Consider the following 27,868-nt stretch of genomic DNA (forward strand, 5'->3'; position numbering starts at 1 on the left):
GGGGTGGGTAAGAGAGCAGCCAGCTAGTTAGGTGTGTGTTTCATTTTCCTTTGGTTTCTGCAAACTACCACAGCAGATGGACCCTGGTCCATCTGCTCAGAGTTCACACTGGGGACAGGAGCCAGGATGAATCTACGGATTGTTTCGCAGGTGGAGCCGGAGATTTGAAACATGCTTGGCGGGAAAATGCACACAACTAAAGAACATATGGTCTTCTCCGCCAAGAAGAGAGGGATCTGCACACGGGATGAATTTATGAAGGGTTGGTTTTGCAGGGCTCAAAATGCATGTTTCGAATCCTTGAGCTGTCCTGTCACCCGTCGTTGAGTTCGCTGTTGACGGGATAGCAATATTTTGCCACCTGGTGTGATATGGTTAGCTAAAGCCACAAAGAAAAAGGGGTACAGCTCTCCTCTCAGGACTGTCAGACTGATTGATGCAGCCGGGCAAGCCATACTCCGTAGACCACCATCTAGATCATGTCTGCAGGAACTCTATGCTGGCACCACAGAACCTTGGGAGCAACACTTGCTTTAGGGTGTACAGAGATAGGAGAAGCCAAAGCTGACTCAAGAGCCAACTAGAGCAACAAGACGTATCGAGGCATCCCACTGCATCCCGGACCGCAGTGCTAGGCATATATTAAATGGAGGGAGGGATGTTGTTGAGGAGTCGTCTTAAGTGCAGGGTACATAGTTAATTCTGATCCAAGCCAAGGATAAAGGAGGAGGAGGGGGGTGGTGGGGGCGGGGGGGGGCTGGGTCCACGTGACCTGCAAGCTGGGGCAGCTGCTCCCTGTTTTAGCGCGGAGGAAGCTTCCAACCAACGAAAGACAGCGCGAGCTAGTCCCGAAGCGGCAAGGCTCCCTCCTGTCCCTTGTTTGTCCCTTCTGGAGCCCCTTGCCTCACACAGCCTGAAACTAACTAAGCCGATGCTGACTGTGCCTGCTCCACCGCCCGACCCCCAATCTGCCAACTTACTATTATTAACTATCCGTATTAGTTATTATTTTTATTTTGCGACAGCTCGCTCCCTGGTTTGATTCCCCCGTCACCTCGACTTCACGTCTCCCACACACATACCACACACCACACACCACACACCACACACCGCACACCACACACCGCACACCACACACCGCACACCACACCCAGCGCAACACACACAGCGCAACACACCCCATACAGAAACATATAGCTACACACACAGAGCAGCTACCACAGGTCTACGCTCTGAATCTATATTCCCACTACTTTTGCCCGCCTGACAAGCGCGTTCAAGTCGTCTCTCAAACAAATCAGCTGAAGGTACGTATCGTGAGATGTCCGCATTTGGGACGAAAAGGCTATTGATTTGACATATTTATGTTATATAAATTGTTCTTCCCCGGCTACTGCTCATAGAAACGCGTTGGCTAACCTCTGTTGATCAGGCAACCCTACCACACTCTCGCATATATACAGAGCTTCAATCACATCCCCCCCTCTGGCACAATGTCGGAAGCTGAGAAGCCTACCCAGCCAGCTGCTGCGGCTGCTGATGCCCCCGTCGCTGCTGAGGCGATTCCAGAGAAGCCACATGAACATCAACCTGCGGATGACAAACCCTCCCAGAACGAACCGGCTGAGAAGTCAGAAACTCCTTCTACCCAAACGCCAGCTGCTGTTGCTCCTTCTGTCACCCCTACCGCTGCGGCTCCTGCCCAGTCATCAGATGCAGATGCCATTGAGGCCCAAAAGAAAGATGAGCCTGCTCCTGCACCCACACCCGCACCGGAAACTAAGACCCCCGAAGCTCCTGTTGACAACCGACCAGAGTACCTGTCAAAGAACCCGGCCCTGAGCCAATTCTTTGAAAAGCTCGCGTCCATTCTCAAGAAAACCGGCCACAACGAGATGTGGGGTGTCACCCTCAAGGATTCCGATGACGTGCCCACTGTCAATGTTTTGATTAAGTTCCTCCGCGCAAACGAGGGTAATGTCAAGCTGGCTGAAGAGCAGTTGACCAAGGCTTTGGAATGGCGCAAGAAAATGGATCCCCTGGCACTGGCCGAGAAGGCTACGTACAGCGCAAGCAAGTTCCAGGGCCTGGGCTATGTTGCCAATTATAAAGATCCGAAAGGGGGAAATGTCGTTTTTACTTGGAATGTATATGGTGCTGTTAAAGATGTTAATAACACTTTTGGTGATGTCGATGAGTAGGCCTTCCTAATCCGTTTTCGCAATCCTTCTTGAAGACACTTTTCACGATTGAACTAGAGCTTTTGTTCTGCTCACTAACACCTTCCTCCTCCGTGCCTTTAATAGATTCATCAAATGGAGAGTCGCATTGATGGAACTGGCCGTTCGAGACCTGAAGCTCAGCGAAGCCACATCCGTAATCGACTACAACGGCGAAGACAACTTTCAAATGATCCAAGTCCACGACTACCAACACGTCAGCTTCCTCCGCCTAAACCCCACCATCAGAAACTCCACAAAGCAGACCATCGAAGTCTTCAGCACCGCATACCCAGAACTCCTCAAGGAGAAATTCTTCGTCAACGTTCCCGCCGTCATGGGGTGGATCTTCACCGCTCTCAAGGTGTTCTTGAGCAAGAATACCATCAGAAAATTCCACCCCATCACCAATGGCGCGAATCTGGCTCGTGAATTCACTTTCGCTGATGAGCTTCCGAAGTCTTATGGTGGTAAGGCTGCCGAGTTGCGGGAGAGTGCGAGAACTGTGACGCTGAAAGAGGATACTCCCGCACCTACCCTAGCGGCTCCAGCTGCGGAAACCAACGGAGCTGCTGCAAAGGATGCGACACAGAACGCGAAGGTGGAGACTGCTAAGCCTCCGGAAGATGCAAAACCGGCTGAAACGGCTGCTGCGTCCGCACCTGCACCAGCGCCAGCGCCTGCCCCGGTTGAAGCTGCTGCTCCCGCTGTAGCTGAGAAACCTGCCGCACCTGCTCTCACAACAGCGGCGACTCCTACGGCTTAACTGATCTTGGTGATTGCTCAAAAACTCCCCTTACACTCGGTTCCCTTTGCTCATGCTAGTCCTCTTTTTGATTTTGTAATTTTATTTGTTATATGGTCGCTAGGTAAATCAGTTCTCAATACCTATTTTGTATCTTTGTATTTTTTTATTGTGTTTGTTTGTTCTGACCAACCCCGTGTGCCCACAGGGATAATAATATTCATGACGTATCCTTCGCTTGGAAGGGATGTCTGGAGCTTGTGCCATTGCAAAACCATGGAAAAGGGCAGGTGATGATGGTTAAGGATGATGGTGGTGGTGGTGGTGGCGGCGGCGGTTTTTAGTACTTGATTATCTTCCTTTTTTTATTACCATTTTATTTTATTTTGTTTTCAATTCGTTTAGATACCTCGAGTTCTCTCTCCTCTCTTCCTATTAACTGGGTTGAGTCTGAGTGGATGGGATTCTCTGTTTCTTCTGCTGTTTTTCCCCCTCTGTTTGCGTTGCTGCCGGGGCCAATGATACCAATCAACAAGCTCTTTTATCCCTTACTCTCGAGTGCTTTTTGACGGTTTTATTTTATTTTATTTTTTTTTTTTTGTTGCTCCGATAATGCAATGCCAGTTTTGCTCCCTGTGTTTGTTAGTTATCATCGTGAAGTTCCTATGGTAGACAGGCGTAAGATTTCGTTCGTAGGAAGAGAGGTATCAAAGACTGTTTTCCGCATTTTAGCTCCAAGTTCCATTTTCCATGTACTCTACGGCAGCCTGTTTCTGCCACAAACGCACTCCGCCATCTCCAGCCGCAAAACTCCGCAGAGGGAACAATTTTCCTTCATCAACAGCGATGAGCGCGATCACTCTACCCCACTCACCCCTCGAGTTGAAAAGCTGCAGCTACGTGAGCTGGGCTGTCCAATACAAAGTCCATTGAGAGGGATATTTATTCACTGCGACCATTATTACTACAATCACAGGATGCGCAAGCTGGTCACTCGCTATTGTTCATAACCCCCACTACTTCCTCGACTTCCCAGCGCTACCCATTTATTACACACCTATGATCAACTCGACTCACGCCAGTATTCGAGAAGAGATGTTTTCTGCAGCTAGCTGATACCACGATAAGACCGTATATAACTCCATCGCAATTATAACCTTTTCCATTTCCACACCTAGATACGCTCCGTTCGAAGCTGATCATCGGCTCCAATCGAAGCAGTCAAAGCTCATACAACCAACCCACATACACCAGGCCTCCAATAAAACAAAACCACCCCTCCTCCCCTTAGCCAAAGAAGAAGGAGAAGCAATCATGTCTGTCTGGAACCCCGAAAACATCCGCGACGTCGCCGAATCCGTCGGCATCGGCACCCTAAACGACGAAGTCGTCGACAACCTCGCCCGCGACGTCGAATACCGCATCTCCCAGGTCCTCGAAGAAGCTCTCAAGTTCATGCGTCATGCCAAACGCACCGTGCTGACGACGCAGGATGTCTCAAATGCCCTGCGCGTCTTGGACATTGAACCGCTTTACGGCTACGAGTCGACGAGGCCATTGAGGTTCGGAGAAGCGACGCTCGGTCCCGGTCAGCCGCTTTTCTACGTTGAAGATGATGAGGTTGATTTTGAGAAGTTGATTAATGCGCCGTTACCTAGGGTGCCGAGGGAGATTACGTTTACTGGTGTGTGGTTTTTCTTTCTTTTTTCTTCCTTCTTCTACTTTATGTTTACCTTTTCGTATGTGAATATCGCTAACTTGTTCTTGATGTCTTGATATAGCACACTGGCTGGCTGTCGAGGGAGTACAGCCAACGATACCGCAGAATCCCACATCGGCCGATTCACGGAATCTAGAACTTGTGTCCAAGGGTCCCAATGCGAATGCCAATCTGGCCGCGATGAGCGGAAATGATAACGTCTCCGTCAAGCCGTTGGTCAAGCACATCCTCTCCAAGGAGCTACAGCTCTACTTCGAGAAAGTGTGCAATGCCTTCCTGGACGAATTGAATGAGGAATACAGACTATCCGCCTTCTCAAGTCTGAAGGAAGACCCTGGTCTGCATCAGCTTGTGCCGTATTTCGTCCAGTTCATATCCGAGAAGGTCACGCATAGTCTCAAGGATCTATTCGTGCTGACGCAGATAATGCATATGACTGAGGCGCTTATTCAGAATAAATCACTTTACGTAGATCCATATGTGAGTCACTACAGAAAGAACATTCTTCCCAATTCCCTTACCCATACCTCTCCTTTCCTATCACTAACAATAACACCCGACAGGTCCCCTCCCTCATCCCCCCAGTCCTAACCTGCCTAATCGGCCGCCAACTAGGCTCCAGCACTGCCGATCCCCTCGAACACTTCGCCCTCCGTGACCTCTCCGCCTCCCTCATAAACATGATAGCCCGCAAATACTCCCACTCCTCCCACACCCTCCGCCCCCGCCTCGCGCGTACTTTTCTGAAAAACTTCCTAGACCCAGGCAAGCCGCTCGGCACACACTACGGCGCCATCATCGGCCTGCAATCCATTGGTGGCGTGGATGTGGTGCGCGAACTTGTCCTGCCGAATCTGAGGACGTATGAGGTTGTGTTGAAGGATGCGATGGGGGATGAGGGCGGGGTTGGGGGTGGGGTGAGGAGGATGGAGGCTGAGAAGGTTTTAGGAGTTATTTTGGCGGTTTTGGGGACGTTGGTGGAGGAAGAGGAGCAGCGGCGGCGGCTGGGGATTGAGGGTGCCGAGGTTGGTGCGGGATTGTTGGCGAATGGGGTTTCGGAGGAGAGGAAGGCGGAGACTCAAGGGAGGTTGGCGGAGAAGGTTGGGGAGGTCGTTGCGGGGAGGATACTGGAGGGGGGTCAGATGGGGTTGGCGAATGTGATATTGGGGATTCGTTGAGATGGGTAATTTTGTTGAGTTTTTCCTCTACGGCACTGGGGATCTGGGTGGAAGGATTTTCTGATTTCTGCTCTGCGCTGGGGAGGTTGGGTGTAATATTCCCAAAAAAGAAAAAGGAAAAAAAGAAAGGAAAAAAAAGATTTGGGCTGGAGTATTATGGTTTTTCTCCCGTGTGTTTTCCTGGGGCTCTGGGAGCTGGGGATGGCCGGGCGTTTTGACACCTATTTTTCCCTTTTTGTTTCTCATCACGTTATACTAACTACCACATTTATTCCCAGAGCACACTCTTGTATTATTTACTCTGGCTACAGGCCCTCCTCCTAGCTATGTTTCTACCCATTCGTCCACCCATTTGATCGTTAGCAAAGTATTGTCGCTGGAGATTCAGCTGTTATTGATTCATCATAGTTCATTGCCTCTCGACCCCCTAAATTGCTCTCCATCAAACAGTGACTTAATTCAATTGCCTAGCTTAGTTCTTCTGCCCTAGAAATGGGCATGTCCTCCTGCTTCCTGGGCTCCGTACATACCAGTGAAGCAGAATTTCCACTACGGAGTATAGTTCCGATATCGGAAATCCCAACGGCAGCACAACCGGGGTTAGATCTGAGCTGTGCCTTTTCTTTTACTTGCTGTCCATATCTTTTTTTTAATTTTTATTTTATTTTATTTTATATTTTATATTTTTTGCTGCTTCTTTTCTTGTCAGCCGTAGACTTACTGCTGTAAGTTGAGCTTGACAGAAAATTATTGAGAATGGGGAAGTATCGGAATCCTAGTCCGACCCAACACGAGAAAAGTACCCGGGAAGTTCTCCGTAAAAGCAACGGTCAAAACTGTCGCTGTTCGCCAGTTCGAAGACGGTGGTGGTGGTGGTGGTGGCTGGTTGTGTTGCGAACGACGGTGTGCCTTCGTCTTGCAGTTGCATAGCTCCGGAGAAGAATTGCGTGAAAAGTTCAGGCGATATTGGGCTCCACGGGAACAGATCTTCCTCAGCTCTCCATAATTTTTATTTCCTTCCTTTTTGATTTTTTTTGTTAACGCCTTTTCTAGCCCTTTTTTGAGGCATGGGCCAGATATATTTATGCAAGCACCAAAATTGTTTCCTGCAGTAGTTATCTGAGGCCGAACCAGGTCGTACCTAGGCAGTATGTAACTACCCACCAAGCCTTCTTCCAGGCGGGGTTGGGCAAAGAGTTATCCAGGGAGTGGCCCGTAACCACCAGCTTTGAGGGTTGCACTGACACTGGGTATCGGAAGTGATGGACGGTCCGTCCCCATTGGCAGGTTTTGTTTTCAACATGCATATTTTTATCTTGCATATTTTTTGTTCTATCTCATCCCGACCCCTGCGAACATGAAGAGGAGCGGCGTGATCAAGGTGCTCCATCTCATAGCTGATAATGTCCCTAACAGAGCAGAGGACATTCCAAAGTCCGTCCGTCCATGGATGGAAATGAAGCAACTAACTTGGTTGACTTTGCTTTCGTCAACAGTCGCTGAAAGTTGAAGGAACAACATTATTCCGAACCCACACTCCGCACGCATCATCGTTGTTGGTTGTCGCTTTTTTATCTCCTCAAACCTCTTTTTTTCGGTTTGTGCCCACGGATTCACGGGATTCACCGATTCACCGACACATAAACAGAGTCAAATTACGGTAACAAAGGTTCTCGATTTTCCGAATAATCGGGGCCTTGCTCTCAGGCTAAACGGACATATTCCCAAAGCGGTTTGGTGCTGTCGTTCAGCTGTCTTACAAAAGGACCTCCCCCAATTCCATCGCATCCCACTTCAACAACTCTGTTCCCTCAACCTGCTGTTGTTCAGTAACCCAACCGGCAGCCTATTTATATCTGCTGCTCTCTCCACGTGTGTGTATATCTCAATTCTTTTGGCAGGGTTCGTTTCCTGTCCCTCTTAAACAAATTCGATCATATATCTGCTTCATTTAGCTACCAGTTATCCTGCTCTCTCTCCAAACTTGGGTTTGTCTCTTCCCCCATATCCCGCCCACTGCTATCTGTCATACAAATACCAGTCACCCAACGATCTCTCGTATATCATCCTTATCTTCCTCTGCTGTTTTGTTATTGCCTTACGCACACTCATGGTGCGTTGTCAGAACCCCTCTCACAGTTTCATACATCATTTGAACCGCTGATTATTCGCCTCCGAAACGTCACACAACTAATCTCCCTTCAACTCCCAAAGCATTAGGACGCAATTCAATTATTTACTTATCGCGAGGAAACAGTGGAGATTCTGAGCCGTTGTCGATGTTCTAAAAGTACAGATGAGCAAGTCACATTCGACCCACTGAAGAGAAGTATCCTTTTCTCTCCATGACCCAGAAAGATCTCCTACGATTTCTCTCAAAGCCCCGGAAGTGAGTCCCGCCCATCAATTCACTCCCACCACCAGGTAGTCTCTCCCCTGCGTGGTTTTGTCTCCACAATATAGATTCACTTTATTCCCTGATGCCAACTTGGTTACGTTACACAATTTGTCGTCGTCTTGTCTGTGATTATGGCGGGGTCCAAATGGCATTCTTCTTGCCACAAACATTTCATGCGCAAACAAGTTAACTGACACGCATCGCATTTAAATAAACAGACCACGATAACGTCGTTTTCGAAAATCCTCGAAATACTAACTTTCTCCTTTTTATTCTGTGTGTATCTCTATTAAGCAGATAATCCTCGTCTGCTAGACCCGATACTTTTGCAGAGTATCGGTATCTTGCCAGTGCGAGGTACCATTGGCTAGCCACAATTCCTCATCCCAGAGCTTTCTTCCTCCCCCTCTCCGCCAGACCCCCATAACGCCTCTAAAAGGCAGATACCATTACATATTGGTTTTCATTTTGCTGGCAAAGGAGCCAGCAGTCGCACGCTCCCAATCCTCGGGCCTTCTCTGTCTCAGGCGGACACCGCATTGTTCGTCTGGGTGGAAGATAGTGCTTTCATAATAATTGTCTTGCTCAATCCAAGGTTTTACGCAGCAACCAAAAGCCTGGTTTTCCTCTTTTCTTGTCCACGACTCCCCCTTTCTAGAACCGAATCTGTTTGACGGTCACGGATATGGTCAACATCGACATTCCGAAGAATTACACGGCATCCCCTTCGTCATTCGTGGGGACATCGTCGTTGACAATTAATCATGAGGCTACCTTGGATCTCGATTCGAGCAATGCCTTCGAAGGTTCGCTTACCCAGTTATGCCCGTTATAACTGATCTCATTTGGGTTACTAGCAACTAACCATCTCGACTATAAAAATTTAGGTCCCGAAAAACTTCTAGAGGTCTGGTTTGGCTCATCCCCCAAGAACCTTCTTGGATCGACAGAACCGACGGGACTCAAGGCGGTTCCAGCAGAGATATGGAAGGATATGCTTGATCTTGTCAGTTGCAAGGTGCTGTCAATCATCGAATCGGACGACGTGGATGCGTACCTACTCTCAGAATCCAGCATGTTTGTGTTCCCACACAAGCTCATTCTCAAGACCTGTGGGACCACTACCTTGCTGTCCGGATTACCTCGTATCCTCGAGATCGCAGCCCTCTACGCGGGTTTCCCCAAGAATACTACTCCAGCGTCCTGTGGAATTGCCACTGCAGCTGCTCCGTACCGTGTCTTCTATAGCAGAAAGAATTTCCTCTTCCCTGACCGCCAGCGTGGGCCCCATCGCAGCTGGAGAGATGAGGTCAAGACAATGGACCAGCTATTCCTGGGAGGTAGCGCGTACATGATTGGCAAGATGAATGGCGAGCATTGGTATCTCTATCTGACTGAGCCTTACACCATCTTGACTCCCCCGTCTACGCCAGGCAACGAGACCCCCGTGAAGGTTCTTGAATTCCCCGAGCATTCAAAAATGGCAGCTCGCTCAACAAAGGAAGACGAGGAAAACGACGAAACTCTCGAAATACTCATGACAGACCTAGACGAGGAGAATGCAAAACAATTCTACCTCGACCATGCGAGTGCGGTCGCAGAAGGTCGTCATCGCCTGCAACGAAAAGAGAAGGAAGCCCACGACGATGAACATCTAGACGTCTTCAACAACTCCGACACCAGCGACCTGGGTTCGGACATGGATCAATCCCTACCCTCCGAATTAACAACCGAAGGCCATGGCCTCGGAACCATAGTCTCCGAATCTTGTGGTCTCTCCGACATCTACCCAACCAGCCAATACCCCGGTGCTCGCGTCGACGCCTACCTATTCACACCGTGCGGCTTCTCCGCTAATGGCGTCGTTCCGGCACCCAACGGCAGCTCAGGCTCCCACTACTTCACCGTCCACGTCACGCCAGAACCACACTGCTCCTATGCGTCCTTCGAGACGAACGTACCCCAACTCCAGAGTGGGCGCGAAACGTCCGAAATCGTCGACCATGTCGTTGATATTTTTAAACCGGGTCGATTCAGCGTGACGTTGTTTGAAGCTAAGAAGCCCGTCTATAAGAACCACCATGCTACTTCCGCTGCGACTGCGACTACCGATGGAGTTAAAGCTGTGGCAGATATCCTTGTCGATGAAGATGAGCATATGAATCTCACGGCGGCAGCACGCAATGCCAAAATGGAGCGGATCCCCGGCTACCGTCGTGTCGATCGCATTGTTCATGAGCTGGATGGGTATGATCTTGTCTTCCGCTATTACGAACGCAATGATTGGAGGGGTGGGGCGCCGCGGATCGGGGAGCGTGCTTTTTAAACACGCGCTCTTTTTTTTTCGGTTTAACATAAGCAAATTTTAGCTATATTGGGCTATTTTATATGGCTTGATATTTATCTTTAGTATTTATTTCTTAGCTTTCTTTGTTCTCTGTCTTTGATTGCTCTGTTTTATGCGTCTCAAAAACATGTCCCCCTCACGTTTCTCTCCCTTGTCCCCCTCCATGTTTTCATTTTACCGGTAGAGAGGTTCTTCTCTCTCCCCCTCGGAATCTCCGTACTGTTTACTTTGTTCCTCCCAGCTGTTTTTTCGCTTTTCTCATTTTCGGGATTTCATTTCCTAATAAATTATGTTTGCTGTTGTGCAGCTGTAGGAGATATGTTGATGTCAACGGCCTAATGCTGTTTTGATTTGCTTTACTCATGCGTTTAGCCTGCAAGTCTGAATAGTATTTAATCAATCTCCTTTCAATTTACAACAGGGACATAGTTTTTCCTCCACTACCTTTTCCCCCTGCGTTGAAGTAGGGTGTTGCGAAAATGACGTAGGGAATAAAAAATGCGAATCTTTTTGTGGTGATATCCTACGACGTTTAGACGGAACTCGTAAGCTGCGCGCAAATGAATACTCCATGAATACTAACAGTGGAATAGTCTCTTATTGACCCTGACAAGAGTTATTTTCTTGAATCGGTCATATCTTTTATTATTGACCGAGTCCTTTGTAACATCAACTGGAGGAGTCACGTGTTTTAATCACCACCCATAGGTTGCTACACGCCTAGGAAACCGTCACCTAACAACCAATATAGAAACATATCATTCTATTCAGATACAATAACATCTCTGTCAGTCTAACCGTGCATTACCACTCCATTCACTTCTCCTGGAGCTGAGCTTCCGCAGCTTACAGTCAAACCCCCAATTCTCCAACCTCTCCCACGTTACAGAACACAAATGTCTCTCTCCCCACCACTACCACCATCGCCACAAACGCCCCTCTCCCTCCCACCCTCAAATCAAAACCCCAAAAAGCGACCGCTAAGCATGCCCTCTGCCGTTCACATCTCCCATAAGAAAGCGCGAATGCACCCACTCCGCCAGACGTCCTTCCCTTCCTCTCAGGACTCCGATCCGCGTGTCTACAGCGCCAGAGCTGCCAGTGTGAAATCTGAAGCGGACGGCGGGAGCGCTACGGGGAGCGTTACGGGGTTGTTTGCGGGGAGTGTAGATGGGTCTGGGAATGCTAGGGGGAAGAAGAGGAAGAAGGGGGGTGCCGGGGGCAGAAAGGAGAAGGAGACGGAGACGGAGAGAGATGGGACGGCGAGCGTAAGGGGAACTACTGTTGATGGAGGTGTAGAGGTGGATGGTGGTGGTGAGGAGGTGGAAGAAGATGGGGATGGAGATGAGGGGGACATGGAGGAGGTAGAGGGGGAGGGGGAAGACGGGGATGGTCCTGGGACGGCGAGGGAGGCGGAGGCGGAGAGGAAGAATCTTGCGTGAGTCTTCCTTTCCTTATTCTTTTACTCTTTCCGTTTTTTTCTTTTGAATCGGAATGAATATTTAGTGGTATGCTTCGCGCGGTTATTAACGAGTTTAACGAGATAACAGGATCCTCATCGATGCCTTTACACCCGCCCAGTCGACGAGATATGATTTCTTCAAACGGGCTAAATTGAATAAACCTATGGTGCGCAAGATTGTGAATCAGACACTGTCTCAATCGGTGCCACCCAATGTCATTACGACTATCAGCGGATATACGAAGGTGTTTGTCGGGGAGTTGGTGGAGAAGGCACGGACCGTGCAGGAAGAGTGGGCTGAGGCGGCGGATAGGGCTGCGTACGCTGAGTATGAAGCTGAGCTAGCGAGGGAGGAGGAAAAAGAGGAGGAAGAGGCCCCTGCTCGTTCCCGCGAACAAGCAGTTACTACGGCATCTACGCAATCCACGCAACTAACTACCACCACTGCTACAAACACCATCATGGACAGTCCGACACGGACAATCCAATTGAGTAGCAGCACAGCAGCCACTGATATGCCTTCTAGCAAAACAGATTTAACAGGGAATGGCATAGCTGTTGTGAAAACAGAATTGTCCTCTTCCAGCAGCAGCACCACTGCCAATGACATTCTCAAGTCAACCACTACCCCACCCTCCCCATCAACCCAGCCGCAATCACAACCACAGACACAGGCAGAGCTAAAGCGCAAACAAAGACCACCCTTCAAACCACCCCCAAATCCTCATCGCGGACAACTCCTCCCTTCTCACCTGCGCGAGGCGCTTAGACGGTATAAGCGCGATGGCGAAGGTGGTGGGGTAGGCTTTGGTGGGTTGAGCATGGGTGGCATGGGTGTTAAAGGATCATTTTCGTGTGGCATTCGCGGGGTGGGAGGGAGGAGGTTGTTTCGGTAGATTTGAGGGGGATGGTATATGGAATGGGAGGGGTTGAGAAGGTCGTGGAAGCCGTGCTTATTTTTGAAGGGTTTTAATTTTATTATTTTTTCTTTTGGTGGGGGGGGTGGGGGATATACTAGGGTTCAATGGATCCAAGGGGCTGGATTGGACTGGACTGGGATGTCTCGCGGCTCAGTTCGGTTTGGTTTTGATATCAATTTTAATGCAATTGCATGGAATATATGGATGGAAGGACAATGGGTGAGAACCAGGACTTCTTTTCATTTGAATGGCAATAATATGTTTTTATCATTCATCGACTGGTTCATATAGAATGATTCTCACTGATTTTCTCGTCATGCCACTGCACTATCTTCTCATCCTGTCGTGGTGTTCTTTGTGAGGTTTCGGTGCATCTATGTATTTTCAAGCATGGCTTAAGGGCCTGTTTAGCTTCCTAGGTTACCTATTCCGTCCATCGTCTTGTTGCAAATACCCCACCAGCATGCAATGAAGATATAATTGCCATAGAAAGTGTATATCATCCCTAAATGAATAAAAAAGGGGCACGAGTATCAATTGAATGTAAGTGGGCGAATAGAAACCTCATAGGTATTGACGGGTTATGACATTTTCCCTTTACAATTTCTGCGTTTCCACTGTGCTGTCTCAGCAATACTTACTTCCATTTCATTTATATCCTCATCCGTGATGTGCTATCCAGCGAGCATTTAAAGGATGCCTTTTTGATTAGACGTGTATAAATATGCTAAGAGAGCAAGGGAGATGGCCTCAGCGCTGACCAGCAGTGGGAGAAGAGCTTATTAGTGATTAACGAAACGAGAGAAACATGAGAGATGAGGATACAAAAGGGATGTAAATGTGACGAATGTAGGATACGACAAGGAATGAAGTATCAGTTTGAGTAATCAGTCGAGCAATTAGAGCTGAACCAAAACTATGGAAAAAGTATAGGAAAACAGATAATACGTAATCCACTCCCACGCCATTTCAACAAATAAAGTACTGTACATTTGCATTAGAAAATACAACATGGGGAAGGGTTAGATCTAACAGAAATAGAAGAAAGAGAGTCTGAAACAAGAAAAACAGAAAAGATAGGTCCACTCATTCATATCTCTTTCTGCTTCCTTTTCTTCTCCGCGACCTTCCGCCTATACTCCATCTGTCGCTCCTTATTTCGCGTTTCCCGCTCCAGAGCAAGCTCCTCCCTCCGCTTATTCTCATAGGCAACAGCATCCTGAAGCTGCTTTTTAGTCATACGTACCTTAGGCGTGCCATCAGCAAACTTCTCCACTTTCTGGTTCTGCCTGACTACATCCTCCATCTTCTTCCTTGTGTCTTTTATAGAGTTTTGGCAACTGGAGATGAATCGATCTATAAAGCTGACTTTGGGCACTTGCTCGATGTGTGAGGACGCTGTCGAGTTATCTCGCGGGGCTTCAATGATGCGCACTTTTGAGCCGGTTGGGGTGTTGGAGGAATAGTCAGGGCGCTTAGGGAATGGGGACATTCCAAGGGCCCGACGGAAGGAATAGGAGTGAAAGGCGTAGGATTGCAGGATTGCTAGGACGGAGGTTGAGGCGAAGAAGATTTGAAGAATTCCTGGTAGAAATAATGTGCACACTGTTGATAGGACGGGTAGGCCGTAGAGTAAGAGGGGCCTGGCTGCCATCGCGGTTTGATCAGTCGAAGCAGACACCTCGCCTCCGAGCTAATGGGGATGATATTAGCATACTTGATATAAGAACCGCATGGGAGGATCTGGAGGTAAATGAAAGGCTTTTTGATATTTATTTTTCTGCATGAACGAACCTTGAATGTATAATGCATTAGCAGGCCCGTTGAGACCGGGAGGATAAAGAGTGGATCGTGCACTGTAACACTAGAAAGCCAAAGAAAGCTCTCTGAATCCAACCCCGGCACAGGCAAAGCAGACATGCCCCGCAAGACTCTGAAGGCTCCAAAATTGAGGGGAATCTGTATCATCGGATACGCCAGCTTCATCAACTTGATGTTGTAATTTTCATTAATAATCCTCCGTGTACTTAGTGCACGCTGCATCCCAATAGTATCGTTTTCTCTATAGCATCGTTTAACCTCCTCCTGGATTGGTTGAGTTAGGTGCTTCACGCTTGCTACCTTGGCCGATGTATCAGACGCATCAATGGCGAATTTCAACATGGCCACACGTAGCAGGACCGCAGTCGTTATCGTAGCACCCACCCACGGCAATCCTCCATGGATATGTAGCGATTCCAAAATTGTTTCTATTAATCGTGAGGGGCCCCAGCCATAATCTAGGCCTATCGCCTTTAGATAGCCTAGCGTTTCAGGAATCTGGGAAATGTCGACGCTCACAAGGTCGGCCGCAGAAAGGGAATCAATTGACTCAACATCACTTGATAACGGGGGGTTTACGGTATCTATGGAATTGAGAGATGAGGGAGCACTGGTCGAGCTGGGGTTTGTCGTAGTGGAATTGAAACGGGGATTTGCTAGTCCCGCGAACTGGACGACAACAGAGCTCCAGGAGGATGTCATTAAAAGCCCAGGAGCATTTTGTGTCGGACTCCGCGACTTTGATTGGAGGAACTTCCTCGTTGTGACTGTAGAGAGCTGGTACAGAAATAGTGGTCAGTAACTCAGATGCCGCAACCTCGATATAGAAGAAGACTTGGGAGGAATAGAAGACGAACATGTCTAGCGGAGAGCGGTGCAGCGAGCATTGTCCGTCTGGTCACACTAGATACAGATACAGCGGCCCATGGCCTGACGCCTGTCTTGCCCAGCATAATAAGGAGTATAGGAAGCCGTGCAAAATGTGAACCTGGCGTCGTGACCGTGTTGTTGGGCCTGGTACGTTGGTGTTGATTGTTCCGAAGTCCACCAAAAAATTTGATGAGGATACATGTCGGCGATGCTCTCTTTTTTGTTCGCTGTTTCGGGGAATGTTAGCCGACTCCGCAAAATCTCTCTCAACGGAACAATTTATTATTTAAAGAAAAACAACCAAAACAAAAGGGTATATTTAAATAGGAGACATAGACAAGTAAGATTAAACGGAAAATAATGAGGTGATCTACAGGTAGCGATCTTATTCACTAATTTCTATCCATGTTCGTCTTTGCTCATCCCTATAGAGTTACAAACTGGCAGTTTAAGCTCTTACACGCCATTCGCCAATCCCAGATTTCAACCTGCATACGAGGGATGAATCGAAGCTATTATGAAATGTACATGTGCAGTAGAGAGAAACATGCAATCAAATGATGACAGCTAATTTTTAGCCGCGGAGAAATGCGCTCTCATTCTACAACCAAATGAATATGTAGGACAATCGCGGGCTTAGTCCAGCAAGGCCATATCTTCCAGATCATATCTATTCCGTGGCCGCTTTTCGCGGGGAGCCTCACGGACTTCAATACCAGGACCAAGCGGATGTGATCGCCGATGAGTGGGGAATATCTAAATGAGCGCAGGCAGGTGATTTTAGTTGCGTTATTCGTAAAGTAGATAACTCGAATAGAATGGCAACTCCCACTCCACCGCCGCCTCGACCCCAATATCTTTTCTTACCTTGGTACCCAACCATCCTAACCTAAACGCAGCCTCGTGTGCCAGCAACTCACCAAATCCCAGCATCAGGCCGTTGATAAATGGGAGGAGAAGATTGATAGCCGCACCTCGTAGTAGACCCCACAGTGTGGGAGGCTTGTAGAGAATGACGGGAGAACTTGACGTGGAAGGGGGTGACAGGGAGGATAGCTCGTTATTTGCAGAGTAGTTTTCCGAGTCCGAGGGCACGATCAAGGTGGAGTCGTACAAGTCTATCCGGGATTGTGAGGGGATCTCGTCTGACGGCATCGTTGGAGTTGTGTAAGGAGGAAGGGGAGGGGAAGAGGAGGGAGGTTATTTCTCGGGAAGGAAACGCTGCTGGGAAGATATCCGGGTGGAAATGATTGAAGCAAGGAATTAATTGGCCGGCGAGCGTGAAGAAATGGGGAACCCGCGAAGTGTATGTTATGCGGTGTGTATAAGTTGATTGTTGGATGGTTGATAACCTGATATGATGACGATATACTTGCTGTTGGTTAAGCAAAGAGCAGTTCAAGGTCACATGATGCTTAATGCTTGTCTAGACATGAATATGTATTTATATCCAACTCCCGGAACTGCCTCAAGAACAGGTCATGGTCAGGGTTTATCTATCACTATGATTTCTTGATCTATATGAGCATATCCCACCGACAAATCAGCATACCTAGGTACTCGAGAGCTCAGAATTGGGATTTCATTGGCTAAGTTAAGTCCCTCTTCGGTTGTCCTGGATGCTGATATAATCACAGCCAAGGCAACTGTGACGTCCTGTGCATGTCAACCGCAAGACACTAACTTCACGGGCTCAAACAGAGAGACAACAACAGTTCATATACATCTCCTCTGTATCTACAACTCTGGTTCTCTGCTCTTCAGTTCCTGTCGAGCTCCTCCCTCTCCTTCTGCTCTTCTTTAGCTGTATTTGGTGTTCTAATCTGGTGGTGGAGAGCTTCGTGATCAGCACCTAGATCTGGTCCTTGGTCCTGTTATATAGCATGGACCTTCATCAGGAGGAGCAGGATGTTCTGATCTCTCAACTCTCCGGTATTACGGGCATTTCTCCTGTACAGGTAAGATCTTCTTTGGTTGTGCATGTGCATGTGCAAGCATCTCTAATGTTCATGGTGACTCTTATCATTTTGGGATTTTCGGACAGGCCAGAGAGTTTCTGGTAACGAGCAACTGGGACCTGGAGACCGCGCTTGAGGAGTTCTATCGCGACCAAGATGATAACACGAAAGGCAACCTTGAATACGGCGATGAATCGGCACAGCCATCAGGTGGTGGTCGAACGCTTGGTGGTGCAGCAACCCCTCCTTCCTTTGAGGCTGCTACGCGCAATGCCACCAAAAAGAAGTTTGCGACCCTCGGCGATCTAGGTGCGGGTGAAAATGGAGCTCATGATCACAGCGATGATGACAGCGATGAAGGGCAGGATATGTTTGCTGGAGGGGAGAAGTCAGGCCTGGCAGTTCAAAACCCGGATGATATTAAACAGAAAATCATAGAGAAGGCGAGAAGGTGCGCAATCTTGATATATATTTTTCTCTCAAGCTTGAACAAAGGGGAGGCTACTAACATGCCTTGCACAATAGGTCAGCACCAAGACCTGCAGATGTCTTAAAACCGCGAAGCTCGCATTTCACGGGCGCCGCGCGTACTCTTGGAGGGGACGACACACCAAGCCAATTTATCCCCGACCCAAATGCTAATCGCCCCCAAAGAGCCCAGCGCGTTAGCCGAATACTTCACTTCTGGGCAGATGGATTCTCAGTAGACGACGGTGACCTCTACAGATCGGACGACCCTCGCAATGCAGAGATATTGAATGGCATCCGGCAAGGACGTGCACCACTCTCGATAATGAATGTGCAGGTGGGACAATCGGTTGATGTAGAGATAAAGCAACACGATGAGAAATACGTAAAGCCAAAACCCAAGTACAAACCATTTTCAGGAAGCGGACAGCGTCTAGGCAGCCCAACACCTGGTCCTATACATTCTCCATCCTCCGCGCCTGCAACTGCAATGCCAGCAGCAGAAGCAGAACAGCGGTCCCCAGGACCTGAAGGGCCTAAGATAGATGAGTCGCAGCCGACAGTCACATTTCAAATAAGATTAGGAGATGGCACGCGGTTAGTCACCCGATTCAACACTACGAACACCATTGGAGACGTATACTCGTTCGTGACTGCTTCAAGTCCCGCCAGCCGGCAACGACCGTGGGTGCTGATGACGACGTTCCCTAGCATGGAACTAACTGATAAGGAAGCGGTCATAGGAGACCTCAAGGAATACAAGCGTGGGGGGGTTGTGGTACAGAAATGGACGTGATATCCATTCTAAACTGTATCAGACGTGACTTTAAGACTCTTATTTAACGTTTCTTATTGTTTTGTTATTGTGGGACCTGAATGGCTGGAAAGCAGATAACTTCTGGCGAAACATGGTAGATACAACTAATTATGATAAATAAATAGAATGGTAGCTAAAATGGACCATTGACCTGCGAGTCATAACACCTTCATACATATATTTCGCTTTTCATGAAGAGGTAAATTGGTGGATTTGTGGTTGTAGTTAGCTACTGTCATTATACTGATGATAGTTTGTATCCGCAGCCAACGACGCCCCTCCGCTGCTTGATAAATAATCCAAAAAAAAAAAAAAAAATCAAGAAGAGATCAGAACCTCACAGACAGCAATAACAATGCCCCCACTAAACATTGCTTAATGACTTCAACTCCTCATTACTTGAATAATCACAGTTAACACTACGATTCCAGAATGCCGCTGGACGGCATCAAAAACATTGTCCTGGTAAGCCATATTTTAATCCCCCCCGGAAACCACCTCCCCGTGCTGCCCATCATGACCTATTCCCAGTGATGGCGTCCATTACCGATAAACAAGAAACAAGCAAGACTCCAAATGCCACCCTCCCCATATTTAAATTCCTCATTCCCAGATAACCAACAGTTAATTCAGGTCCTATCTGGCAAAGGTGGCGTAGGAAAATCCTCAGTGACCCTGCAACTGGCACTAGCCCTAACCCTCCAGGGGCGATCGGTGGGCATTCTCGATGTCGACCTGACAGGTCCCTCCATACCGCGCCTGGTCGGCAAGGAAGATGCGAAAATCACTCAGGCGCCTGGTGGCTGGGTGCCCGTTTTGGTCCATCCCGCTGCCCTGGACCCTGCTTCTACCTCTGATAACTCCTCCGTCGCATCTCCACACCCTCCATCCTCCGCTGTCGGCGCTGGCGCTGGCGCCACTACAGATACAGATACAGATACAGTTACAGTAATGGATATAAGTACAGGCCCGTCGCAGCCTTCCACAGCAACAATAATAAATACAGATACAAATACAAATAGAAGCACAAGCGCACAACAACCCCAGTCTTCCCAATCGACCCCACGAGGCTCCCTCCGCTGCATATCCCTAGGCTTCCTCCTCCATGACCGCGGCGACGCTGTAATCTGGCGCGGCCCCAAAAAGACAGCAATGATCCGACAATTCCTCACTGACGTTCTATGGGGTGAGACCGATTACCTACTCATCGACACGCCGCCTGGAACCAGCGACGAACACATCGCGCTCGCAGAGCAATTACTCACAATAGCATCCACAACATCTAGAAATTCCTCACAGCAGCAGCAGCAGCAGCAGCAGAAGAGCCAACCGCTCCTCACCGGCGCCATCCTCGTAACAACACCACAAGCTATCTCGACCGCAGACGTGCGGAAGGAACTCAACTTCTGCGCCAAGACGTGCATTCCTGTCATTGGCGTTGTGGAAAATATGTCCGGCTACTCGTGTCCATGCTGTGGGGAGGTGACGAATGTGTTTTCTAGTGGCGGGGGGAGGGTTATGGCGGAGGAGATGGGGGTGAGGTTTTTAGGGGCTGTGCCGATTGATGTTGGGTTTGGGGAGATGGTGGAGGGGGTTGGTGGGAGGGGCGAGGGAGAGGCCGATGGCGTGGTTAGGAATGGGATTGGGGGTGGGAATGCGGGCGAGGGTGAGGGTGGAGAGTTGTTAGTGGAGAGGTATCGGAAGTGTTGGTCGAGACCTCTGTTCGAGGAGTTTGCGAAGACGATTATTCAGGAGGCGGAGCGGAGCAGGGGATGAGGTTTGGAACACAGCATTTCCTTTTTTCTTTCGTCCATTCCACTGCATTCTGCATTTTCTTGCGATTCTATGCGATTACTTTATATCTCATATTGTTTTCTTATCTTGGATGGATTGCATAGAAGGTATAAAAGCTGCAGTTATATGTACAACAGACAAAAACCCGCTTGCATAATGATTGCGATTGTATTACGTATAACGTGAATAGCTTGCGCTAGATGCATGTATGAAATATTCGATTTGATTAGGAAATGCAAATTATGAGGAAGCAGAATCACCCAGGGGAGCTTGGTACATAGAAACCTCTTAGAAGAAGGTAGATACGAAAGAAATATGGAATCGTAAATCGTTAAGACATTATACAGTCACCCTTGAAAAACAAGAAAGGGAATATAAAATGAAATGCAAAAACATCGAGGGTATATGGTAATGGAACTAGAAGGAAATCCGATAGGTCGTCTCAATGTTGAAAACTGTGTTCACGAGAAACTGAGGCATGCCAAAAAGACTATGCATTTCCAGCCGCCACCGCACCTGAAATGCTACTGTGTTGCCTCTGGAGAACGTCACGAAGCCTCATTTCAGCAGTCTGGGAAGGTACAGAGTCACCAGCTCTATCAAGGCGGTGCCCTACGTTTCTAAACCATGAGAGCAGTCCCTGCAGATCAGAAAGGAACGACAGTCTCTCAACTCGAATTCGCAAGAGAAGTGAATCGTTCATGGCAGTATTCCTTGAATAATCATCTGTCTCCCCAGAAGTCTCGCGATGGTATGACTCCCAAGACGTGTCCATTAGATAAGTTCCGTCTGCCTGAACATCCAAGAGAACTTCGGAGACAACGGGTCGCGTCGAGATACTGTGGTGATGATGACGCCTATGTTCCGTGCCTCGTCCAAGCAAAGCCCAGTCAAAACTGTGTCTGGGACGTCTACCTTCGCTGGTCAGCAGCAAAGATTGGGTCCCTGTTTGAGACGAGGAATTTCTAGGTGGTATAACAGTTTGTTGAGAGAATGGATCTGGACTCCAGGGAGGGAGTATAGCAGATCCATAGAGTAGCGCACCAGTGTCTTCGTGCGCATTCACTAGTAAATTGTATGTAGACAAGAACGGATTCCGTTCGCCAAACGTGCTGGTATCATCCCCTAGAATGACAATGTTTTGGTCAACTAGCCTTTCGCTACTTGAGCTAGCTTCCTCGACAGGTAGAAGGCCGGGATCTGGTGATCTGCCAGAAGCGCGAATTTCCCCCAGAGGCGGGCGATGGCTTCCATACTCATTCGCAAGACTCAGCTTGCTTCTTCCACATATTTCAGCGATAGCATCAAGCGTACTTTGAATATCAGGCTCAATTGCCCGGAGAATTCCATCGATGCTGAAATCCTGAACAGATGGTAACTCTACAGGTGACCTATCTGCGCCAGATCCGTTTGCTAGAAGACCTGATCCTTGTGACATGGCAGACGGCCGTATCTGAGCATCGGCTTCGGCGGAATAAGTCCTCACTATGACAGGTTGGGAGGGGAGAGATGACCGGCTGCTGGCAGAAGTAGTATGGTGGTGTATACGGTGAAACGGGCGCGGGAGGCCATTCAGTTGACGCAGAGCTGCTGTGCGACGTGCAAGAGTGGACTCGTCAAGAGGAGAAGAAGAAACAGCAGGGTCAAACAGACGGGTACATCCACGAGAAGTTACTGGAGTGTGATTGAGCCACGGCTGGGGAGGGAGGGACGAGGAAAGTCGCTGGCCATCAAGGAGGAGGGAGGAGTTGACGTTGTCTGACCTGGTATCCATCTTGACAAGTATTCATGGGAGGGGCACTTCTCTTATAGGAGACAGGAAAATAGACGCTGGTCCTGTAATATCGCAGCGCGACTCTACCCAAGTAGCGGTATTATCGAACAGAGCGTGCAGGCTGTCATAAGGGAGGGTGGTATACTAGGTATGTTTTGGGGGGCGGGGCAGGCTACGAAGATTCAAGCAGGCAATAAGACCGACATACATTGGCCTGACTGATGGAGACAAAACTGGGGTCCATCCAAGGTGCATTTCTTCAGAGACCCTGAGGCCTATCCACATCGACGCTGCTGGAGAGATGCAGAGGATGAGTTGTCATTGCGATTGTTAGCGGCAGAGTGGGGCAGGAAGAAGACCTGGCTGGTTAACTAATCCAACCACGAACTATTCGGACATCTCTCTCGTAGTTACACACGATGCATCCCAAGAAGTCCAGTCAGCCAAAATGTCAATCCCCAAAGTCAATAAAGCTTTCTATCGAGAGAGTAGCATTCTTTTTACGTCAAAGCTTTAGAAAAAGGTCAAATTTCAAATGTCTTGAGCTGCTGCTTGCATGTACAATGTCTCTCACTCAAGTCTAACTGAACGATTAACTGGATTGTATGACACAAAGATTCCCAGTTCAGCAATCAAAAACTAACCTCTAGAGACATCAGATTTTGTTCGGTGAACATTATTATTGATGAGTGAATGAGATTGACCTCTCTTGAGTAAGCAGCGTAGAAGAAACAGTTCACCAACTGACTAATCTTCTTCTTTCAATTAAGACAAATCTGCATCTTTTATCACTGTTGATATCAGATTAATTGTTATAGATAAAAATTAACCCTCTCATGTTAAGCTGACCTTGACCAGTTGTTATGCTCCACCTCCCGCTCACAGGTCGAACATATATACGCGCATCAACTCAACTACATGATCATTAATAAACTTTGTGAGAAGATTTCGAGATTAATATATTATGTAGAATAGTATATAGAATTTTTATCGTAAAAGTTTAATAAAAGTTAAAAAACTTTTATTTAAAGTTTATATAATTCATATAACTATATATATTTTAAATTTATAAAATAACTAAATTTTAGTTTAAATAGATATAATAAAATAACAACAACAACAATAATAATATTATTAAATATATAAATTATTTATATATATTTTATATTTTATTTTATCTTTTAATAGAAAATTAAAACCTTTCTAAATATCAGTTATAGTTATGTAAATGTATTTTATTAATTTTTTAATTAATAATTTATATATTCTTTACATTTATAATTAACGAAGTTATATATATTATATTATTTTATAGGTTATATTTTTTTAATTAATGTCACGGTCACAGGACCATGTCCAGGCGCCTTCTTGCACTGCTGCCTCTGTGAAATTCATTCTTCCCCACCTTTATACAAGATGGTTGTATTGATCATCGCTGTAGAAGGCTATGAGAAACACACCACTAATGACGCTTAGGAGGCGCCCCTACCCCCCTAATCAGGTGGGACGCATCTGTCACAATTCCATGAAGGACGGGAGCTTGATAGAAGCTCTCTAGAGAATAGCTATCTGACCCACTGTTCAAAGGGTCAGCGATTCGTTCTCAATATATCAGAGTTGCTGGAATACGCATACAATTTCTCTATTCAAACACTTGTACCCTCGATTCTTAGTTATCTCTTCGATTCGTAGGCATACGCTCGTCTGCTTCCTTAAATAGTCAAGCCCAACCGTTTGGCTTCCTCTATAACCTATCCTACGTGACGTCGCTGTTGACTCACCGTCTCGGCGCTGCCTCGTTACATTAACCAATGTTTAAAATAATATTATGCTTTATATTTAGTAGCTTACAAACTTGTATATATCCAAGATTATTCAAAGCACAGAATTTCTACTCCAGTAAATCTATTATTCTGTAGATGATAGCAAAGTTATATATGAGTTCCTATGGATGCTATGGTTGGTGCCTTTCAATAGCCTGGCTGCTCAGACCGCGCTTAAACGTACAATGCGCTATTCATGATTGGAAATAAGTTTAGCGCGGGCCCTCGGGCCGCAGTTAGGGGGATTAGATACCAGGTTCCGCCCAGCCCAACTTTCAGCCGTTCCTAGGTACCACTGCATCTCCGACTGGTTAATTGTCCTGACTGTTCAAGGAAAGTCAGACGAATGGAAAATAGACGTAAAATTACACAATGACCTCCAGATATTTTGTATGTTCCTCCTCCCTCTCTTGAAGTATAATCTGGCCTCAGAACACTCCCGCAACTGACCTTATGCCGCACATACAGTTCGGCAACTCAGACGACTCTGACTCCGACTCCGTCCTCAGTGGCGCTAATTGCACCGATTCGAACCTCCCATTCCCCAAGCCTCTGTCGCGCTCATCATTCCTCTCCCCGACCTTCGACCCCGCCACCTTCCTCTCCTCTCTCACAAACCGCCACCAGACCCTCTCCGACCTACAAACTGAACTACGTGAGCTTAGCCAGTCGCTCAACAACGAGCTCCTCGACCTTGTCAATGAGAACTATCAGGACTTTCTGTCACTGGGCAGCGCGCTGAGGGGTGGCGAAGAGAAGGTTGAGCAAGTTAGAGTCGGGCTGTTAGGGTTTCAGAGGGATGTTAAGGGACTGCGGGATTTGTTTGAAAAGAGGATTGGGGAGATGGCGGAGTTGGTAGAGGAGAAGAAAAAGCTGAGGAAGGGGATTATGGTTGCGCATGAATTGTTGGACGTTGAGTATAGTATTGGAGAGTTGGAGGAGTCGCTTATGATTGTTGATGGACGTGGGGAGAAAGCTTCGGGGACTGATGATGATGATGAAGATGACTCGGATTGGATTATCGAGAGTGAAATGGAAGAAAGTGACGGGGGCGGTGATGGTGGTGATGCTGCTGGGAGTGGGAGTGACGGTGGTGGCGCACCAACCGTGTCCTTGTCCAGACTGGAACGACATATACAAAAGTATCTCTATATCAGGACGATTAGTGGGAGGGTGGGTGATAGTCATCCTTTCATTGCCCAGCAAGAGGGCATGATGGGGAAGATAAAAACCGCGTTGTTGCTGGATTTGAAAATTGCCTTGCGACAAGCGAAGAATCGACCGCAAAGGCTCCAGGCCGTTACGCGCTTGTATGAGCTGCTTGGGGGAAGAGCGCAGGATGGTGACAGTGTAGAAACTGCGATGCAGTAGCTGGGAATTAGAGGTATTTCACCCGTTCTTTTGCATCAAAAATGACATATAAGAATTCGGCATAGCAGGCCATGGAGTTTTAGGAGTTTATGTGGTTTATTTATTTAGTCTATCAAAAGGGGTACCATAGAACGCCATGTATTTAAAACCCGGGAATGAAGACAAATATTTATGCATATTCTATGACAACAACTTAGTTTCCCGTGAGTGCTTGTACAGGAGGGGAATCCGGACTTCTGAAATCCCCATTCAAACTAAAACCTGGAGAGTTGGTTGAGCTCAATACCTTTTTTGGCCACTGGTTAGGACATTGCGTGCGCTTCCATATAAAATTATTAAAAAAAAAAAAAAAATTTGGCAGAAGGGATTCAGATAACGACATACCACTTCCAAAATTTCCTTTGACGAATCATCCACCGCAGCAGCATCCTTTTTCAATTGTGAGATTAACGTGACAATATTCTGCTTCAGTTGGTCAGGCGAAAAGCCCAGCTGCCCAATAGCAAGTCTTATAACTCCCATCCTTTCTCGATAGGTCGTGCTGCCACGCATACTCCGCACCGTTTTAGCAATGTTATCCACCACAGTCCCCATTTTGGCGCTGGGCATCAGACCCCTAGGTCCTAGAATGCGTCCCAAACCAGCTTTATTCATGGCCGCCAAACTCGACGTGTGGCAGATGCAGAGATCGAAATTGATATTCTCTTCTTTAATTTGTTCGAAGACTTCTTCTTGGCCTATTACTTCCGCTCCAACTGAGGCAGCTTCCTTTGCAGCGCGGGAATCTGGAGGGCAAATCACGCACACGCGGGCGAGAGGATGGACAGAGTGCGGAAGACGGATCTGGTTGCGGATGACAGTACCGCCTCTGTTTGAGCTTAGGCGGACGTGGATTTCGTATTTGACGGATGAGAGTGGCCTTCCTACTTCGAAAGCGCGGATCCATCTAGTGGTGCAAGAACGGAATTGAATTAGCTGATTATTCGTTCATGCTGTTTACTTTTTAAATCCGTTAAAGCTTGGTTGGTACGCTAGCCAATTCGGCCAAGTAAAGGAAAGTATACCTCATTGCATCGCAGAGGGTGAATTGAACCGCATCTTTCATATTATGCTGAATGTAAGTCTTGTATTTCTTCTTCGCCTTGGTGCTCTTTTTCGCCTGTGTTTGGGCATATCTGGACTGTCGTTGTACGGGAAATAAGAAGAAGGGGAGGATAGTGGGATTGGGTTGTATGGGGGGCCGGAATGCAGATACGATGCCCCTCCTTAGAGACGACATGTATCTACTGGGAGCTGCCATGTTGCCGTCAAAGAGAGGGTGTCTTTGATTCTATCTCTATCGTTTTGCTGTTGCGGATCCTTGGAGCGGAATTTCGAAAACGGCTTTGGCCGGGTGAAAGTTATTCCGGCAGCCGTAAAGAAAATGGACTCAACGTCATCTATTACTGTGGATGTCGGGACGGTTTTACGCTTCCCCTGAATCCAAGCAATGGCAAAGGCCAAGTCGAAGTTTTCAATAGAAAATAAGGATTGACAGAATGAACCTTCAATGTTAAAACTTAAGCCCACCAGAACGATGTCTCAATTGCTGCCAGTTTGGTTATAGTGTTCATTCTGATAAATCCGATGGATATCTTGACCTTTTTGTTGGAGCTTTTCGCTGTCAAATTATATTATTATAACAGGGAATGCATGATTCATTTGTGATTTTCAACATTTTATTCCCTCAGGGAACCTCTGTGCCCAATATCGATATCTTCTCAGATCCAGGATGTGCTGTACCTTGCTTCATGGTTCGAGGACTAATGCCAGAGATCGAGGTATCTTCTCAGCGGCAGAACGACGCCCGGAGTCAATTCTTGGAAGTGGATGCATGTCTTTCCTCCATTGTAAAAATATTGCTTGCTGTTCATGGACCAGGAACCACTGGCTCTTGACTTGCAATTTTGCTGAATGATATGATTTTGCCGTATTTTTTTTAATAGGGATGAGCAACACTTTATAATACACTCAACGTTGAACAAGTAGGGTACTTTGATGGGTGTCGTGCCTTCTAGGCTAGATTCCCGTAAAGTTTGATCTTCAGCACTGTGGAAAAGACTCTAGAAACTCACCATGCGAATACAAGCGGTTCCGCGCATCACCCAAATTCAGTCCTATATTCCGAGATCCATAAACTTTTC

The 27,868-nt window shown here is 47.5% G+C and overlaps 13 protein-coding genes across 13 annotated transcripts; 8 read left to right on the top strand and 5 right to left on the bottom strand.

Moving 5' to 3' along the window:
- Positions 1-1,493: 1,493 nt before the first annotated feature.
- PAAG_04276 (phosphatidylinositol transporter) lies at positions 1,494-2,985 on the top strand (the record flags this gene model as incomplete). The annotated part of the gene is made up of 2 exons (XM_002793958.2): positions 1,494-2,197; positions 2,307-2,985. 2 exons carry the CDS (start codon positions 1,494-1,496, stop codon positions 2,983-2,985), a joined length of 1,383 nt encoding a protein of 460 aa, XP_002794004.1.
- Positions 2,986-3,581: 596 nt separating this feature from the next.
- PAAG_11832 (hypothetical protein) lies at positions 3,582-4,080 on the top strand (the record flags this gene model as incomplete). Its single annotated transcript, XM_015847411.1, has 2 exons — positions 3,582-3,864; positions 3,941-4,080. 2 exons carry the CDS (start codon positions 3,582-3,584, stop codon positions 4,078-4,080), a joined length of 423 nt encoding a protein of 140 aa, XP_015703003.1.
- A 198-nt stretch (positions 4,081-4,278) lies between these two features.
- PAAG_04277 (transcription initiation factor TFIID subunit 6) lies at positions 4,279-5,862 on the top strand (the record flags this gene model as incomplete). Its single annotated transcript, XM_002793959.1, has 3 exons — positions 4,279-4,648; positions 4,746-5,164; positions 5,248-5,862. The coding sequence occupies 3 exons, from the start codon at positions 4,279-4,281 to the stop codon at positions 5,860-5,862; spliced, it is 1,404 nt and encodes a 467-aa protein (XP_002794005.1).
- Positions 5,863-6,329: 467 nt separating this feature from the next.
- On the bottom strand, positions 6,330-6,790 carry PAAG_04278 (hypothetical protein; the record flags this gene model as incomplete). Its single annotated transcript, XM_015845227.1, has 2 exons — positions 6,330-6,504; positions 6,666-6,790. 2 exons carry the CDS (start codon positions 6,788-6,790, stop codon positions 6,330-6,332), a joined length of 300 nt encoding a protein of 99 aa, XP_015699453.1.
- Positions 6,791-8,945: 2,155 nt separating this feature from the next.
- PAAG_04279 (S-adenosylmethionine decarboxylase proenzyme) lies at positions 8,946-10,586 on the top strand (the record flags this gene model as incomplete). The annotated part of the gene is made up of 2 exons (XM_002793961.2): positions 8,946-9,066; positions 9,148-10,586. The coding sequence occupies 2 exons, from the start codon at positions 8,946-8,948 to the stop codon at positions 10,584-10,586; spliced, it is 1,560 nt and encodes a 519-aa protein (XP_002794007.1).
- Positions 10,587-11,503: 917 nt separating this feature from the next.
- PAAG_04280 (hypothetical protein) lies at positions 11,504-12,965 on the top strand (the record flags this gene model as incomplete). The annotated part of the gene is made up of 2 exons (XM_002793962.2): positions 11,504-12,045; positions 12,158-12,965. The coding sequence occupies 2 exons, from the start codon at positions 11,504-11,506 to the stop codon at positions 12,963-12,965; spliced, it is 1,350 nt and encodes a 449-aa protein (XP_002794008.1).
- A 1,114-nt stretch (positions 12,966-14,079) lies between these two features.
- On the bottom strand, positions 14,080-15,763 carry PAAG_11833 (hypothetical protein; the record flags this gene model as incomplete). Its single annotated transcript, XM_002793963.2, has 3 exons — positions 14,080-14,682; positions 14,784-15,587; positions 15,668-15,763. 3 exons carry the CDS (start codon positions 15,761-15,763, stop codon positions 14,080-14,082), a joined length of 1,503 nt encoding a protein of 500 aa, XP_002794009.2.
- Positions 15,764-16,316: 553 nt separating this feature from the next.
- On the bottom strand, positions 16,317-16,835 carry PAAG_11834 (hypothetical protein; the record flags this gene model as incomplete). The annotated part of the gene is made up of 2 exons (XM_015847412.1): positions 16,317-16,436; positions 16,548-16,835. 2 exons carry the CDS (start codon positions 16,833-16,835, stop codon positions 16,317-16,319), a joined length of 408 nt encoding a protein of 135 aa, XP_015703004.1.
- Positions 16,836-17,563: 728 nt separating this feature from the next.
- PAAG_04282 (UBX domain-containing protein) lies at positions 17,564-18,902 on the top strand (the record flags this gene model as incomplete). Its single annotated transcript, XM_002793964.2, has 3 exons — positions 17,564-17,638; positions 17,725-18,089; positions 18,164-18,902. 3 exons carry the CDS (start codon positions 17,564-17,566, stop codon positions 18,900-18,902), a joined length of 1,179 nt encoding a protein of 392 aa, XP_002794010.1.
- A 597-nt stretch (positions 18,903-19,499) lies between these two features.
- On the top strand, positions 19,500-20,699 carry PAAG_04283 (cytosolic Fe-S cluster assembling factor CFD1; the record flags this gene model as incomplete). Its single annotated transcript, XM_002793965.2, has 1 exon — positions 19,500-20,699. One exon carries the CDS (start codon positions 19,500-19,502, stop codon positions 20,697-20,699), a length of 1,200 nt encoding a protein of 399 aa, XP_002794011.2.
- Positions 20,700-21,207: 508 nt separating this feature from the next.
- On the bottom strand, positions 21,208-22,491 carry PAAG_04284 (hypothetical protein; the record flags this gene model as incomplete). The annotated part of the gene is made up of 1 exon (XM_002793966.1): positions 21,208-22,491. The coding sequence occupies one exon, from the start codon at positions 22,489-22,491 to the stop codon at positions 21,208-21,210; it is 1,284 nt and encodes a 427-aa protein (XP_002794012.1).
- Positions 22,492-24,767: 2,276 nt separating this feature from the next.
- PAAG_04285 (hypothetical protein) lies at positions 24,768-25,685 on the top strand (the record flags this gene model as incomplete). Its single annotated transcript, XM_002793967.2, has 1 exon — positions 24,768-25,685. The coding sequence occupies one exon, from the start codon at positions 24,768-24,770 to the stop codon at positions 25,683-25,685; it is 918 nt and encodes a 305-aa protein (XP_002794013.2).
- A 193-nt stretch (positions 25,686-25,878) lies between these two features.
- PAAG_04286 (50S ribosomal protein L1) lies at positions 25,879-26,985 on the bottom strand (the record flags this gene model as incomplete). Its single annotated transcript, XM_015845228.1, has 3 exons — positions 25,879-25,971; positions 26,070-26,631; positions 26,750-26,985. The coding sequence occupies 3 exons, from the start codon at positions 26,983-26,985 to the stop codon at positions 25,879-25,881; spliced, it is 891 nt and encodes a 296-aa protein (XP_015699454.1).
- Positions 26,986-27,868: the final 883 nt, after the last annotated feature.

The sequence above is a fragment of the Paracoccidioides lutzii genome (genome assembly GCF_000150705.2).
Source record: "Paracoccidioides lutzii Pb01 unplaced genomic scaffold supercont2.10, whole genome shotgun sequence".
NCBI classification, from domain to species: Eukaryota; Fungi; Ascomycota; class Eurotiomycetes; order Onygenales; family Ajellomycetaceae; genus Paracoccidioides; species Paracoccidioides lutzii.